The sequence below is a fragment of the Myxine glutinosa genome, chromosome 8, assembly GCF_964187855.1.
Source record: "Myxine glutinosa chromosome 8, kmMyxGlut1.1, whole genome shotgun sequence".
Classification (NCBI taxonomy): domain Eukaryota; kingdom Metazoa; phylum Chordata; class Myxini; order Myxiniformes; family Myxinidae; genus Myxine; species Myxine glutinosa.
Genome location: NC_136268.1, coordinates 665,698 through 683,111, shown reverse-complemented (window position 1 = coordinate 683,111; position 17,414 = coordinate 665,698). Strand labels below are relative to the sequence as shown.

Here is a 17,414-nt window from a genome sequence, read left to right as displayed (position 1 = left end):
GTGTTCATGTAGGAAGCATGGATTAGAGTGCACCAGTGCATGTGGACATTGCCAGGACAGCAACTGTGACAATATGAGTGTTGAACCAGACATAGAGGAGGAGGAGGAGGACGATGAAACTGGAATCTAAGACTAGAAGGCATATGGTACTTCCACATGTGTCAAAATTGTCCAATTTTTTATATGTTGCTTTCCATGTCATAGACTGGCAGAAACAATCAAAGAACATATATTTGTGCAAATATTTACTTTAAATTGCGAATGGTCTCAGGATTAGCACTGCATAAACTACCAGCAACGATCATAATACAAATATTGGTGCAAAATTAACTTTAAATTGTTAGTGGTCTGATGATTATCAGTCAATTTTTTTACGTTTTATCTGCCGGCAGCCATCTTGTTTTCTGACGTCACTGAGGGACTTTCCCATGCGTCAAAATTGTCCAACTTTTAATATGTTGTCTTCCACTTCATAAACTACTAGAAATAAGCATAAAACAAAAATTTGCAATTTTTTTGGGGTCAGGCAGTATATTGACCCGTCTACTCAGTCTGCGTTTTTATTACTATCCTGCGCACGCGAAGCAAAGAGTGGGGTTAGGCAATTGGTTCATGTTTGTCTGTCTATGTCCATCCGTCCATCTATAAACATCAGTTTATGATGAACAACAACTTGATTTCAATTGAATGTTATATTTTGAACACGAATCGGAACATGAATCGGAACATGAACATGTAGTTTATCAGTATTTTGGCTCTGAATTTGTTCCGATCTCACACGCGCAGAGAGGTGCGAGATATTTATTTATTTTTTACTCTGTCTGGCTGGCAGTAAAACAAAATTGAAAATCATTGCAAATAGGAAACTCACTGTTTTTAAGGACGTCATAAAGGACACAAACACCAGTCATGAACAATTATATTACACGAACAAGGACGTCATAAAGGACACAAACACCAGTCATGAACAACTAATGTAACATGGTTAGAAAAGCTGGTGTAAGAGACACTGCATCAACGATGATAAACCTCTGGAATTTTTTTTAATACGACCTTTAAAAATATTATTTAATTTCAATTGAATTATATACTTGAACAATGCTTGGGATAAAGTATTCTATTGTAGCGGTTACCTTATTTGCATGTCGCGGTTAACTTATCCGCATGTCGCGGTTAACTTATTCGCATGTGACGGTTACCTTATGTTTGGTCATAATCCACGTGCACAGCCCTGTGGGGCTTTTGGTTTGTTGGACGTGACGCACGCGCGGTTGTCGGAGCCACGCCCTCTGAAGAGGGTTTTGGCTTTATAAAAGCGGTACGACTTCCGTTCGCGTTAGAGTTTGCTGGAGAGTTCTGTACGAATAAGCGAGCTTCGAACCCTACGAAATGGTCTCGTTTTCTCACCTTCCGCAACTCCTAAACTGGTGACCTCGGCTGCCCCCGAACGGATTCGGGGGCTGCAAACGAACACGGCAGTTTCGATCGCACTGCCGGAGTTTTGGAAACGACGAGCGGCCATGTGGTTCGCGCACCGCGCTCGGCTCCTCCTCTACGACCGGAGGGGCGAGCCCGCTCCAGGACCCTCCAAAGGAACGCAGTTACGAGATGTGGGTGGCACTGCTGCTCATCTCTTGCGCGCGCACTGACGTTGGCGGCACGGCTGCTTCATTACCTTCGTGCGCGCTGCTGCTCATCTCTTGCACGCCCACTGACGTTGGCGGCACGGCTGCTTCGTTACCTTCGCGCGCACTGCTGCTCGTCACCTTCGCACAACTACACTCTACAAGAAAGCTGCAACTCGCGCAAGAACTTCTCCGACTCTGCATCCTCGGGAGGCCTGCAAGGCTACATCCTCAGCCTACCCTGAGGCCTTGACCAGCCCCTCGGTTGGCTCGACCTCTTTTCGCGTGCACCGAGGCCGAGCACTGCTCGAGCCTTCTCGGCACTGCCGAGCGCACCCGTGAACTGCAACCTCGGGAGGCCTGCGAGGAACCTCGGCAGCCTCCCCCAAGGACTTGACCAGCCCCTCGGTCGGCTCAACCCCACGGCTGCGTTTTTTTGCGCGTACCGAGGCCGAGCACTGCTCGAGCCTTCTCGGCACTGCCGAGCGCACCTGCGAACTACGTACACGCCCGTGGAGTGCATTCTGGGGGGGGGGCCATGTAGCGGTTACCTTATTCGCATCTAGCGGTTACCTTATTCGCATGTCGCGGTTAACTTATTCGCATGTGACGGTTACCTTATGTTTGGTCATAATCCACATGCACGGCCCTGTGGGGCTTTTGGTTTGTTGGACGTGACGCACGCGCGGTTGTCGGAGCCACGCCCTCCGAAGAGGGTTTTGGCTTTATAAAAGCGGTACGACTTCCATTCGCGTTAGAGTTTGCTGGAGAGTTCTGTACGAATAAACGAGCTTCGAACCCTATGAAATGGTCTCGTTTTCTCACCTTCCGCAACTCCTAAACTATGACATCTGTTGTTTCTTTTTGTTTTTGGATACAGAATTATGGGCTCATGGAATTGTGAAACTAACAGAGGACTGCATGTTCAAAGACTGGCAGATGTTGCAAGGGGAACAAGCATTACGCCTAGGTCCCCCGTCGGTGAAGTGATGTGAGTTGACAAAGTGGAAGACGCAAGGCGGCCACCTTGGATTTTGACGTGCCGACCCAATTTTCAATAGTGTTCTTCCTTATGCCAAGATACACCCACACACCTGATTAGAAGTTGGTACTTCGCTTATTTTTCAAGATATTCCACTCATAAGGTTCAGACATACATGGCGGCGGTCATCTTGGATTTTGACGTGGCGACCCAATTTTCAATAGCCTTCTTCCTTATGCGTAGATACACCCACACACCAAATTAGAAGTTAGTAGTTCGTTTATTTTTCAAGATATTTTGCTCACAAGGTTCAGACATATATATGGTGGCGGCCATCTTGGATTTTGATGTGGCGACCCAATTCTCAATAGCCTTCTTCGTTATGCCTAGATACACCCACACACCAGATTATAAGTTGGTACTTCGCTTATTTTTCAAGATATTCTGCTCACAATGTTCAGACATACATGGCGGTGGCCATCTTGGATTTTGACGTGGGTTGCACCCACACACCAAATTATAATTTGGTCCTTCGCTTATGCACGCATGTCTGCACACATGCATGCACGGACGGACGGACGGTCGGACGCACGGACGGTCGGACGGACGGACGCACTCACGCACGGACGGATGGACGCACGGATAGACGCACACACGGACGGAGGGAAAACCATAGTCCCCCTTTCGCTCTGCCGTGTGACGGGGGACAATAAGGAGGAACAAAACACCACAAATAAGTGGTTAAATGCAGAAAGAAGGGTTGGATAAATAGGGGAGGGTAATCGAAGGTACAAAAGAGTAAGGATGGGTATTGGAGAAAGCATGGGGTGATAATGGATACCATTTTGAAAGACTGGAGGGAGGGAAGAAGTGAAATGAGACAACAGTCTTGGAGAGTTGGTTCCACAGATGAGAGAATATATTAATGAAGGAATAAAAGTGAGCATTCAGTTTGGAATTTGGGAGAGTAACTTTGTGGGCGATTGTGGGAGAACATGTATGATTTGGGTGAACTGGAAAGGGATGGAGAAACGGGAGGAGCGAAACTAGCAATGAGACAATGGAAAACGGAGTCCACCAACCTGCTTTGCAGTGCATATGTCGTGGATTCCCTAACCCCTTCCATTTCTGAAATAAGCACCTCAACCCGGACACTGTACAAGGGGTTTATTGAGGGACAAGGATAACATGCATGGTAGATATGGGCGCAGAAGCTAGTAGCACCTTTTGGTCCTCACACAGCCAGCAACCAACAACATCTCAAGGAATCACAATTTGTATTCTGCTTCATATCGGAAAAACAAAGGTGATGGCAAGTGGTAAAGCATGTGGTGAGGTGGAAAGAACTGGGAAGTGGCCATGTGCTATGTGCAGGAAGGGTGTCGGAGTGAACTCAATTCAATGTACAATGTGCGCTGAGTGGGTTCATCAAAAATGTAGTGGTTTGAGAGGGTCATTAACCAGTGTGGCAGCTACATTCAAGTGTAAGGTGTGCACAGAGGGAGCTGCAGATGGAGGAAATGTTGAGTTGAATCTTGGAGACGGCATGAAGCTAGCAGGTGTGAAAACATTTTGTTACCTAGGAGACATGCTGAATGGAGAAGGTGGATCAGACTCGGCAACGGTTGCCAGAGTGAGATGTGCATGGAAGAAGTTTCGGGAACTGAGTGGCGTGCTGACGAGGAGGGGAGTGTCGTTGAAGCTGAAGGGAAAGGGGTATGCTGCATGTGTGAGAAGTGTTATGATTTATGGGAGCGAGACATGGGTAATGAACGTAGAGCAACAACGAAGGCTGGAAAGGGTGGAAATGCGAATGGTTCGGTGGATGTGTGGAGTATCATTGAGAGAGAGGAAGCCAAATTATGAATTGCGAAAGATGATGGGAATAGAGCCTGTGATGGATGCTGTGAAGAGAAACAGTTTGAGATGGTTTGGTCATGTGTTGAGGAAGGATGAAAGTGACTGGTTGAGAAAAGTGATGGAAATGAATGTGGAAGGAAGTAGAGGACGGGGAAGACCGAGAAAGACTTGGCTAAAGATGGTCGAAGAAGAAATGCGGGCCAAGGGGTTAACAAGGGGAGATGCAGAAAATAGGGCAAAATGGAGAACATTGTCATGGGGACCGCAAGGCTAACCCCCGCTCTTGCAGGGAAAATGGCCTTTTAAAATGCCTGTTGTTGTTGTTTGTTGTTCATATACTTGTCTTCAAACGACAAGGAACTCAAAACATTTCCCCAGTTTCACAGATTGTAGCAAGGAGAAAGGCTCGGCATGCGGGGTGCTGCTCATAAGGAAAGAATGTTGACGCAAGGTCAAACAAAGATTTTGTCAACAGCTTCCCAAAACCAGACAGTCAGACGCTGGGGAGCCAAATGGGTCATATTGCCCCCCCCCCCCCCCAATTAGCCTGAGATTCAAATGAAATCCCTTACACATAAGGAACCTACCTTGGGATTCAGCCTCCTGTAGAGATATGTCCCTAACACAGAGAGTCTTCAACTCGATCACTCCCAGGGGAGCAAGATTAGGGTGGTCCAAAAAAACAAAGGAACAAATTTCCTTTTTCCACAAGGTTATTTTATTCCTTTATACGTAAATGAAAAGCACCCAAATTTTTTTTCACAAAAAAACAATATTATGGGGTCGCCCCTTGTTGCACTCATAAATCAGAGGTCCCACGTAGCATAAAACAACCATTCACTTGAAAAACTATGACAACGCTGCTTTTTATGGAGTGGGGAGCTTTTTTCTGTGATTTCTCCACCAGTCGAAGAACGAACTGTTTCTGTTCTTCGTCTTTCGTCAGTGTCTCGTTGTATTTTTGGATCAGGTTGATACCTCGTTCCGCCATGTCATTTACTACTTTCATCCAAGAGGACGGATCCTGAAGTTTGTTGAAAAAAATATCGTGGGTCCACTGTCTGTGAGGGGTTTCTTTAGAAAAGATTGAGATTTTGCTTTGCCCCCTTCCAACAAGACATCAAAGAAGGAACTGGTCCTTTTTGTCACAAGGTCTTCCAACTTCAGGTCTTCCACTTCATTTGTGATCTCTAGACATTGAGGAAGCCCGGGTAACTAAGAATGTTGTAGGTTCCAGACCATCCTTTCTTTTGTCTCTGTGGTCACCCTGTCCTTGAAAAAGGCTAGGGCAACTACGTGCTCAGAGAGAAACCAAAGATGTCTGCAAAAGGCCATGGACGCTTTGCTGGACACAATCTTGTTGGGGTAAGTCTGGAGGACAGACAGAAGTTGATTGTCTTAGGGGGCTCGAATTCCAAGGGGCACTTCGTTCCACTGCCTGATGTAAATCAGGACTCACGCACAGAGCCAAATCGGTTATGCTCCTGGCTTCTCGTGGTGTCAGCTTGAATTAAGCTTGGAAAAAGTTTATCTTCAATGCATAAATCCCTTTCCCCATCCATCAAGGGTGGGGTGTTGGTCTCGGAGCTCGAAATGAATAGTTTCCACTTCCTCCACCAAGGAATAAGAGAGACAGGTGCAAAAATTAATTGATGCTGAATTTTTTTAGTATGGGGCGACCTCTAAATATTCACCAATCAAGCTCAAATTCCGCACACAAGTAAATCGACCCTAGTGGACAAAAACAACAAAGGTGGAGAAACGATTTGACTAACTTCGCTTTTTTTGGACCACCCTAAGCAAGATGGGTCAGGATCTGTATCAGCCCATGGTGGGGACCCACATTGCATGATGCTTCAGATGAACGTCTTGTGCAATTCAAAGAGCGCTGAATGGTTCAGAATGGACTTAGCTCTGTGGAGAGCTCCAAAGCATCTACTTGCCAGTTTAGTGATGTGGTCTATCTAAGATAGGTTGTTACATTTTGAGAGGTGTAGAAGCACAGAACCTCTTTCAGTGGTTGGCCAGAGAAGTAGACTAGAGTAGGGTCGGAGGGGGGATTAAGCAGGAACATTCGAAAGCTGATTGTTGAGTCAGGATAGAGTGAGAGCATGGGGGTAGAATATCAGAGTAGAAACTGAACTGATGATCAGAGATGAGAATTGAGAAGAATTAATAAGTGATTGTATCACATTGCTTATGATATGGAAGGATAGTATTGGGCCATCTCTTGACGCTCCCACCGCCCCCTTTCCCTGCGTGGAAGGACTTAAGGTTACTATGAGTTGGGTTTTGAGAATGTAAGCTGCTTTTTATGCCTCTGCCTACGAAGTCGCCTGAGGCATTATGTTTTTGGGTTTCCCATCCTGCTGTCCATCTGTCCGTGATATGTTTTCGTTACCACGATAACTTATGAACGGTTAAAGTGATCTCAGTCAAACTTTGTACAAGTATGTATAATGATGCAAAGATGAACTGATTAGATTATGGGGGTGAAGAAGTCAAAGGTCAGAGATCCCATTACGTAAAAAATATTGTTACCAAGCTAACTTGTGAATTAGTGTTGGAATTTTGACGAAATATGGTGCTGTATAATTATGTATTGTGATGCAAAGATGAACTGATTAGATTTCAGCATCAAGAGGTCAAAGATGAGAGTCTGTAATAGGTTTTCATTGCAACGATAACCTAAGAATGGCTGAAGGGAACTAAGTCAAACTCACTACAAATATGTATTTATGTAAAGATAAACGGATTAAATTATGGGGTCAAGCGGTCAAAGGTCAGAATTCTGTTACTGTGCTAAAGTGATGGGATTTTGACCAAACTTGGTATAAGAACATATTATGATGCAAAGATGAACTGATTAGATTTTTGGCGTCAAAGGTCAGAGGTCATGTCAGGTGAAAATGTGATACTTGAGAACAGCTTCTCAGAGAGGGGGTAGGTGGGGAGGGGGCGGGGGGGGAGGGAGGAGTAGGGGGATACCCAGTGCTGTCCGGCTGGATGACCTTTTCCCAGCGGAGGTTTCGGGACATGTTGGACATTGAAAACTTATGGAGTTATTGGCTCCATGGTGATTACCTTTTGCCTGCGGCTCAGCGGCAGCACTTTCTGACCTCTCATCCAAATATACACTTTATAGCGGCCTTTGGTGTTCTCAAAGTGGACGTCAAGGCCAACGTGTGGTTTGCCCAGATTCTGAAGTACCTAGACCCCAAATTTGGGGCTTTTAAGTGCTGCAGTTCGGCGGTGACAGAATAACCTGCAAATACACAAACACCTTGAAATAAAAGTTTTTAAAAAAAATATCAGCAGATTGTTTTTGATGTGAAACTCATTGCTTTAGATCATTCCAAACCTAGCATGTACACAGTGTTCTTTTACAGTTGCTATGGTTTTAATAACACAATGTACCCATTACAGGTGCTTTTCTACCGAATCTTCTTCAGTTGAAGTTGAACAACAGCATCATTTCTTCTGTCAGGTACAATAATATGACAGATGTGCAGTCACTAGCCAAAATAATTGCAGAACAAACGACAGTGAGTTGTTGGCAGAAACCCAATGAGGTACCAATTCCCTTAAGATGGTGGAGAACAAGCGCAATATATTCTGACTCGACAAGGTGTGAAAGATAGTGGAGCGGACCATCAACTCGGTTTTTATTTTTTATTTTAGGAGAAACAGCTTGATGTTATCCATTTTCTTTCAATAAGATGTTACGGCAGTTGTTGTTTTTTTACAATACGGAAACTCACGAGAGAGCTCAATGACAGAAGGATAATATCGACATGGCGAAAGTTGGCATGCAAGTGAGGGTGGAGAATGGGGGAAGGAATGAACAAGTAGGCATATAACACATGGAACACACAGGAAACACACACAGGAAAAGTCGACAAACATGGTAAATGTGGAAATGGGAAGATGGGAAGAGAGTCGGTGAGAATAGAAAAGATCGGAAATTCTTCTTCGTTGTTCGTTCATATGCAGCACAAGGCTGCGGGGTCGCATCATTGGCTGAGGGTGGCGACTTTGCTGCTGTTGCAGATGCTGGTTAAGGTAGGGATTTGTAATTTGACCATGGTGCCGGCGATAGCTCGCCTCCTGTTCACAAAGGACACCATGGGATCCTTAACGTCCACCAAAGTATGCCGGCACGCGGAGCAACCGTTTAACATCCATCCGAGGGATGGCGCACACATTGATGATGCACCTTGTCTGTGAAACACCGGCATGACAGTTTATAGCTGGGTTAAGATTCAAACCCAGGTTTGACAGCTTAGATGCGAGTGTGTGTACCTCGAGACCATCCTGTCAGCCCAGATCAGAAATGAGAATGGGGTTGAACATGAGATTACGATGGCCCGCCATTTCATAGGACTGGAGACTGGAGAGAAAAAGATGATTGGACAAATTTGTCGAGGCGCTTCCACGGTCAAGAGAAAAGGGGGACAAATGATTGGAGCTGCTGAGTTAGCTTGGATCTGCTGAGGGTACAAATGTCATGTTCGTGATGGACAATTACCTGAGAGTACAGGTGGTGCGATACGAGAAATGAGGCGACAGAATAATAATTCAGCCATCCACCTGTCTGTTGTAGGAGAGGAGCAGACATTGCGCTTTATTCTCCCCTCGCGCTTTTAATCGATTTTGAAAATTATCTATCAGAATGCAATGAAATGCTTTCATTACTTTGTGGAAAAAAAACTTCATACAAGTGTAGATATAGATATTTTAGTAAAATATTATATACTAGCCGAAACCCGTGGAACATCCACGGAAGGGAGGATGTGGTGTATGGATAGAGTGTACCATTATGGATGGCATAGGGGATTTGCTTGTCCGAGTAAGAGTTAGGAAGAAAGATGAGAATGAAGAGTGCGTATATGAACAACGTATTTATTGCAATCTACTTAAATGACAACGCTACGATATACTTTTGAAAAATGAATTGATTCGTAATAGGAATCGACATAGCACCACTCTGGGATTGTCCACTCAGTGGACGGCTTGCTGTCGCCTTTGACTGTCCAATCAGCGGACGGCTTGCTTCGCCTTCGCCCAGCAGATGCCAATACGATGGCGTCGTAAGATGGCGTCGTATCGGCAGTTAATCGGATGCTTTTGGGCCCCAACGTCGGCTAATTCAGATTTTTCGAGTATGTCTGTACGTGATAAACAAAGAGCGCGGTTCGTAGATCGTAAATCCATTAGTGCCGTGGGCATCGGGTCACTGGGTGCGGCGTAAAAGGGATAACAAAGTCGAGTCCTTACGCTATTATTATATAGATTACACCGTTTTAAAATGTTTTTATTACAATTTTTTGTAACAATTTTTTTATAATAAAAAATTTATAACAATTTTTATTTAAATGTTTTTAAATGACGGATTTTTTTTTAGTCCTCTGCTTTTGAGACTGGCTATTTCAAAAAGCAGTTGAAAAGGGCTTTATAACCACAACTCAGGGCTGAGATGATGGGCTCGTGGTACGCACTCTCACCTCTAAGCTGCCTAGCCTCAGTGGGAACCCTGGCCCAGCTCTAAACTATCATCCCGGTGTTTCACAGGCAGGGTGATTCATCAGTGTGTGCCGTCCAGTGATGGATGTTAAATGAGCGTCCGATCTGCCGACATTCGTTGGTGGACGTTAAAGACACCATGGTGTCCTTCGCGAAGAGGAGGCAAGCCATCACCGGCATCCTGAACAAATTCCAAATTCCTGCCCTACCAGATGATTATTGTGTGGCCATTGGCAACTCAAGGGTTGGCCGTTATGATGTTTGTTTCTTCCCCTCCACTGTGAAACTCTGGAACTCTTTACCTTCACATGTCTTTCCTAACACTTATGATCTTCCCCTTTTCAAAAAGAAGATTCTCTGCTTTCTCAAAAACTCTTAGACTATTCTCTCCTTCTTTACTTTTCTCTATCAATGCAGCTCTTTTATTTGGCATGGCCTCGATGAGGACGACATAGTCTGTACCTGGAGCCTTCTACATAAAAAGAAAAAAGGAAAAAAGAGGGCATTGCATCAGATGCACAGCGGCACCCTCAGCAAATGATGCTACCCCACAGCCTTGTGCTACATATTAAAGAAGAAGCAACAACTCAAGAACAAAAACAGTGTAATTAGTCTTCTGATATTCTTCCATTATTATAGAACACTCGTTCTTCACTTTGCTGAGACTTTTTAAAATCAACAAGTCAGGACACGACGATGGTTCACGAGCGAGCGGTATTCAATGACAAAAGTCAAAACCGACATTGAAAATATATAAATAGGAATGTATTATCTGTTATGAGACTAGTTAGCTACACAATACCGAAAATTCGGTTCGATTCCGACAACTTTGAAAATTTGACCTTTGTGACCTTGAAATGTCAAAACGAAGGTTACTGACCTTGAAATGAGATAGAAAATAATGTATAATCAGTTATGAGGTTAGCTACACAATACCAAAAATTCGGTTCGATTCTGACAACTTTGAAACTTTGACCTTTGTGACCTTCAAAGGTCAAAGGTCGAGGATTCTGAAATTTGTTGGAAAACTTGTATTTCATGATGTATGTGATGATATAAGATCATGTACGACATTTCACCCTATCAGGAAGCGAACAATGTCATAAAACCATCAAAAATTGACTTTTCTAAATTTCATGACCTTGTGACCTTGACCTTGGGGTGAAAATGAAAAATCGAGCTCCATGGGGCTAGACACATGGCATTGGCCTAACCAAATACCGAAACCCCTGTCAGATTCCACCAAACCCCTCGGAGAAGATGTAGCTTGAACTCGATTACCCCCTAAAAGACATCTTTTTCGGGCGTGGCTCCGCCCACAATGGGCGCAATACGCCCACTCCAGGCAGGACACAACTAGATCATGATATCAACCTCCCACCCAAATTTCATCAAGATCGGATGATATCATCGGGTAGTTATGCTGCGGACAGACAGACATGCAGACACACACCCATGACGAATATAGTGGTCACTCTGATAACTCGTGAACCAACAAATCGACCTGAAAAAAAGAAAAGGAGATATTCATAACATTTTTGAGTTGCCCTTTCTAATGATGCAACTCTCATTATCATTGGAATCAAAATGTATATAGGATGTAAAACTATAGTTTTTGTACAGGATGTATATAGGAATTGTACAGAATATAAATTATATATAATTGTATTGTAATTGTGTGGGTTAGAATTGGAAGGAACGTCAAAACGATTGTCATTGATTAATACGCAGTGAAAACGTCTAACAGTCATCTGTTGGTGAGGGGAGGAAGCTTTCCTGGCAGCCATCTTGTCTGATCCTTCAGAGGTGGATCGGTATGAGCACGTCAACCTGATCCTACATCTTCACCCAGTACATCAACTTTGTGGCTGCATTAGAGTGCATGATTTTCTTTTTGGAGAGGAAGAGGTGAGCGGTGTCATCGTCCTCATCACTCTCCTCCGGGGCCAAATAGCCAACGATCCTGTGCCGAATCAATTCAGCTTTGGTCTACTCCTGGCTCATGGTCAGGTTGCTGTCCACTGAGATCCATTCAGTGTTGTTGAAATGGAGATTTATACGATCCCTGGATATCAAGTTCCACCCACTAATTACCCCTCTCTTCCCCTCTTGTTCTGTTCCGATGCAGCACAGCTAAAGGGCAAGTTGCAATTGAGTTGGCGTCCGGCCAGATGGAAAAAAATATTTTAAAAATGGAACTCTCGACAATGAAATGAAGCAAACATATAAATTGGCTTCAGGGGACAAGGCCTATATCCGTTGAATTTAAAGGTCTGATGAATTGGAGTCTATAAAATCGATTCTGTAACTCGCTTGATGGTGGATGTTATTCCCCAATTTGTCTTCATCACCTCATGCTTTCTCGTATACCCAGCCCTGCTCTCTTCTACTCCCACTGATCCCTTCCCATGCCTCCCCTTCCTGCCACTCGTCCATTCATGTGTGATGTCTCCCTGTTCTGCTTTTATCCACTGTCAGTCTGTGAAATTACTGTCCTCGGTTGTCTATCGCCTCCATGAGCCTTCTTTACTACACACACAAAAAAAACATCAGATTATATTTGGTACCTCTTCCACTAAGGGGGTTAAGTGTTGGTTGCATTGACAAGCTGTTGGCTATCAAGAGGTCCTCACGTGATGTTCAAACACATCCCAAAGATGGAAAGTAATATTTGTTTTGGATGGCTACGCCAGAAGAGTTAAGTGCTAGTCTTGTTCAATAAATCTGTCCTGGGCCACATGTACCCAACAGATTGTGCTGATGTCATGCTTCTTCTTCATTCACAAGGCTGCGGGGGAGCATCATTGGCTGAGGGTGCAGCTGTGCCGCTGATGTAATGCCCTCTGCTGGTTAGGGCACAATCATTTTAATTAATTAATGGTGCCAGGGAGAGCTCGCCGACTCTTCGCGATGGACACCGTGGGATCTTTAACGTCTACCATCGAATGCTAGTAGACAGGGTGTTCGTTTAACTTCCATCCGAGGGACAGCACACACATTGATGAATCACCCTGCCTGTGAAACACCGGGATGACAGTTTATAACTCGGTTGGGATTCAAATCCAGGCAAGACATCTCAGAGGCGAATGTGCGTACCTCTGGGCCATCCTGTCAGCCTATAATGTCATGCTGGAGCATCCCATTTCCTGGATATTTACAGTCACGTGAAAAGTAAGTACACCCCATGTAAAGTTTTGACTTTTTCAACATATTCCAACATACAGCTATTTGATCTTCATTTCGACAATATTGATAGACAAAGGTGATATAATATAACAAATATCATGAAACATTTACATTTTGTAGTCCATTGTATAATTTAAATAAACATAAATGCAAATTTTGCACGTGGAAAAAGTAAGTGCACCCCTACATTTATCACTACTTCAAATACCTAAAATTAGAATCAGGTGCACCAGCTCAGGTGCAAATGATTAGAACATCGTTAGAGAGGATCTTGGAGGAACCTGTCTTATTTATACCTCAGACATTTAGTTTGGTTTGCTTTTTGTTGTTGAAGTGTGCGGCGTCACCATGCCTAGATTAAAAGAGCTCTCTGAGGCCTTCAGAAAGAAGGTTGTAGATGCCTACGAGTCTGGGAAGGGATTTAAAAAGATCTCCAAACAATTTGAAATCAATCATTCGACTGTCCGGAAGATCATCTACAAGTGGAGAAGATTCCAAACAACTGCCAACTTGTTCAGGCCAGGCCGCCCCAGCAAGTTCAGCCCGAGAGTAGACCGCAAGATGCTGAAAGAAGTCTCTAAGAACCCCAGAATGTCATCACGGGACCTACAGGTAGCTCTTGCCACTGTTGATGTCAAAGTGCATGAGTCTACCATTAGAAAGAGGCTGCACAAATTTGATCTACATGGGCGGTGCGCCAGGAGGAAACCTTTGCTGTCCAGAAAGAACATCAGTGCAAGACTAAAGTTTGCCAATGAACACCAAGGCAAAGACCAGCACTTCTGGAACAATGTGCTCTGTGCAGATGAGTCAAAGGTAGAGCTATTTGGCCACAGTACCAGAAGACATGTTTGGCGAAAACCAAAGACAGCATTTGACCACAAGAACCTGACACCAACTGTAAAGCATGGTGGTGGAAATATTATGGTTTGGGGCAGCTTTGCTGCATCAGGGCCTGGGCAGCTCACCATCATAGAATCCACTATGAATTGTTCATTGCACCAGAGGGTGCTTGAGGATAATGTGAGGCCATCTGTCGGAAAGTTGAAGGTCAACCGAAGATGGACCTTGCAACATGACAATGACGCTAAACATAGCAGTAAATCCACCAAGGAATGGCTGAAAAGAAAGAAACGGAGGGTTCTGGAATGGCCAAGTCAAAGCCCGGATCTAAATCCCATCGAGATGTGGGGGGATTTGAAACGAGCTGTGCATGCAAGAAACCCCTCAAACATCGCACAGCTGAAAGAATTCTGCATGGAGGAGTGGGCAAAAATTTCTCCCAGTCGATGTCAGAGACTGGTAGACAGTTATAAGAAACGCCTACTTGAGGTTGTTTCTGCTAAAGGGGGCAATACCACCTAATGGAGCCAAGGGTGTACTTACTTTTTCCACATGCGAAATTTGTATTTATGTTAATTTTAATTATACAATGGACTACAAAATGTAAATGTTTCATGATATTTGTTATATTATATCACCTTTATCTATCAATATTGTCGAAATGAATATCAAATAGCTGTATGTTGAAATGTGTTGAAAAAGTCAAAACTTTACATGGGGTGTACTTACTTTTTCACGTGACTAGGCATGAATCTATTTATCCATGATTTCTAGAAATCCCTTTGATATCACCCAGCCTTTTAACAGGATGAGAGCTGCAAAACCATGCCAGCTCAACATTCCTGACCCCAAAAGTCTGCACATAACTGTCTGTTGGAATGTTTCATATAGGGTGCAGCAATTTCCACCACATAGGAAACTTAACATCTTTTCAAAAGTACAAAATGGGATTCGTATGACCCTCATAGAATCCCTTCTCTTTCGTGAACCAAGTCTTAGTATACCAGCTATTCTGTCGCTGCACATCCAATGTTTCTCTGGGCTTGTGAAGGGATGAAATGGGAAAGCCAAAATTAGCGGAGGAGCAATCGAAGGACGATAGTGAAAGTAGGGTAGTGCCAAAAACAAACCGGTACTGCAAGAACATTGATACATTCCTTGTGAACAAGCCTGCAAAGCTAGTCAGGTGTGTACACGTGGTAACGGAATCCCGTCACCTATTGCCCCATGAGCAGGGGCACTCTTGGTGATTCTGTGGCCCTGGGCAAACGTCACGGGCTTCCTCCCCTAATCCCTCATATTCTCTAAAACGGATTTTCCTCACAAACTACATGACCGATATAAACCAAATTTGGTAAGATATATCAGAACAGTAAGGTCTCTTGGGGTTGTGCTCACCATCCAGATCCGCCACCTAATATGCAATGTCTTGAATCATCGAAGAGCAAAGTGATAGAGGGTAGAAGGCAACGCACTGACAGTGGGGCAGTGGAGACGCAGCAAGGGAGTGAATGAACAACAAGAAGAGAGAGTACTGGGAAGGAAATGTATCGACTTTCAAATAGACGGCTGGGACAGTTGGTTAATGAGAATGCCTGGGGATGGTGCACTACAAACTTGAACTTGTAGTTGCTAATTCCAGTACAGATATAGCGGTCTGCTTTGGCGGCACAAGAAAATAAAAACATGAGACTAAAACGGTTTTGAGTTAGGTGCCGTAAACTTTGTAAAGGTTTGGAGCTTTACCTTGCATTGGAGCAAAAGATGTCTGGCTCATGGAAGAGCAAAGCTCCCAATTTGCCTTGACAAAAGGTAAAGCCTGAAATGTCAGCACCAGAGATCCTTTGCGGTGCATTTTAACTCTAACCCATTTTACTCTCATTGTTTTACCAACTTGAAGCCTTAGAGGGAAGAGTGGGATTGAACAGACCGAGGATAAAGGCTCCACAAGTTGGAGAAAAGGGCAACAAAGGAGTGGAGGTGAGCAATGAGTGGATTTTGGGGGGATTCACAAGGAGGGGGTTGGCGGAAGAACGCATATGATCTGGGGCGTCTTAGGAGGGATGAAAGTGCAGAGGGAGTCATTGAGAGACGACCAACAAGTCTGCAATGAGAATGTAGCAAGCCCTGGACTTGTGCTTCTTTGTGGGAGATACCAATCAAATTCTCCTTTGTGGGTGTGGTAACAGCTTTTTGGAAGCCAGCTTTAACATGTGGTCTACCCTGGCGAGGTCGTAGCAGATGGTGAGGCCCAGAAATTTGATAGACTGAACTTCTTGTGGTTTATTGTAGAAATAGATCCGTGGGTTCGTTTGACCATCGTTTCGGAGAGGGGGGATGACAATGAGCGATTTGCTTGGACTGCAAGACGTGTTCAAGTGTTAGAGCTGAATCTGATACTTTGTAAGTCCACAGAGAGGGAAGCAGCTTCATGCTGCTGGCTTGTCGGAGGGATATGGGATCGGGATGTTTTTTTTTGAAGTATCCATCCGTGTTCCAAAGGGAATGACGTTATCATCATTGCAGTGCCGGATCTTGTACATCTCCCTTGTGAGGCCGAACATCCATCGTACCCTCATTCGTAAAAGCAAACAGCGCACACATTTTGTTTAAACGTGCACATCAGTTGGATTTATTACTTGCAAAATCGAAGATTTTTCAAGTATATTGGTCGGTTGTGTTTGTGGTTCTGTCTGTCTGTCTGTCTGTCTGTCTGTTTGTCTGTTTGTTTGTCACCGGTATACAGGTCACAATTTTCAACCGATCTTCACGAAACTTCACCAAATGGTAGAGTTGGTCAAAAGCAAAAAGCCTGTTTTTTGGGGGATCAATATGTCACAAGGTCAAAAGGTCAACATAGGCCAAAGGTCACCAACTTTGCTAAATTTCTAAAATCCTCAATTTTCATCTGATTGACTTGAAATTTGAAGAGGACTTACATATCTCGTCACTGAATTCAACCACCAAGTATACTTGAGGTCAACATAGGCCAAAAGGTCAACATAGGCCAAATTTCTAAAATCCTCAATTTTCATCCAATTGACTTGAAATTTGAAGAGGACTTGCATATCTGGTCACTGAATTCAACCACGTATTATATTTTAGGTAAACACTGGCCAAAAGGTCAACATAGGCCAAATTTCTAAAATCGCCAATTTTCATTTGATTGACTTGAACTTCTAAGAGGATTTATATATATGGTCACTGAATTCAACCACCATCTATTTTTGAGGTCAACATAGGCCAAATTTTTAATATCCTCAATTTTCATCCGATTGACTTGAAAATTGAACAGCATTTGCACATTGAGTCACTAAATAGGGAAACTAACTATTTTTGAGGTCAAAAGGTCAAAGGTCAACTCAAGGTCAACCTTCCAAAATCATCATTTTTCA

General features: G+C 43.9%; 1 protein-coding gene across 3 annotated transcripts in view; it reads left to right on the top strand.

The window, feature by feature from the left end:
• LRRC56 (leucine rich repeat containing 56) overlaps positions 1 to 17,414 on the top strand; it is a 75,836-nt gene that overhangs the window by 31,355 nt on the left and 27,067 nt on the right. For 2 of the 3 annotated variants that reach the window (XM_068124051.2, XM_068124050.2), the window contains exon 4: positions 7,894 to 7,954. The exons of the other annotated variant lie outside the window; for it this stretch is intronic. In XM_068124051.2, the coding sequence (XP_067980152.2) occupies positions 7,894 to 7,954 (61 nt within the window). The remainder of the gene's footprint in view (positions 1 to 7,893; positions 7,955 to 17,414) is intronic. 3 annotated transcript variants of the gene reach the window in all.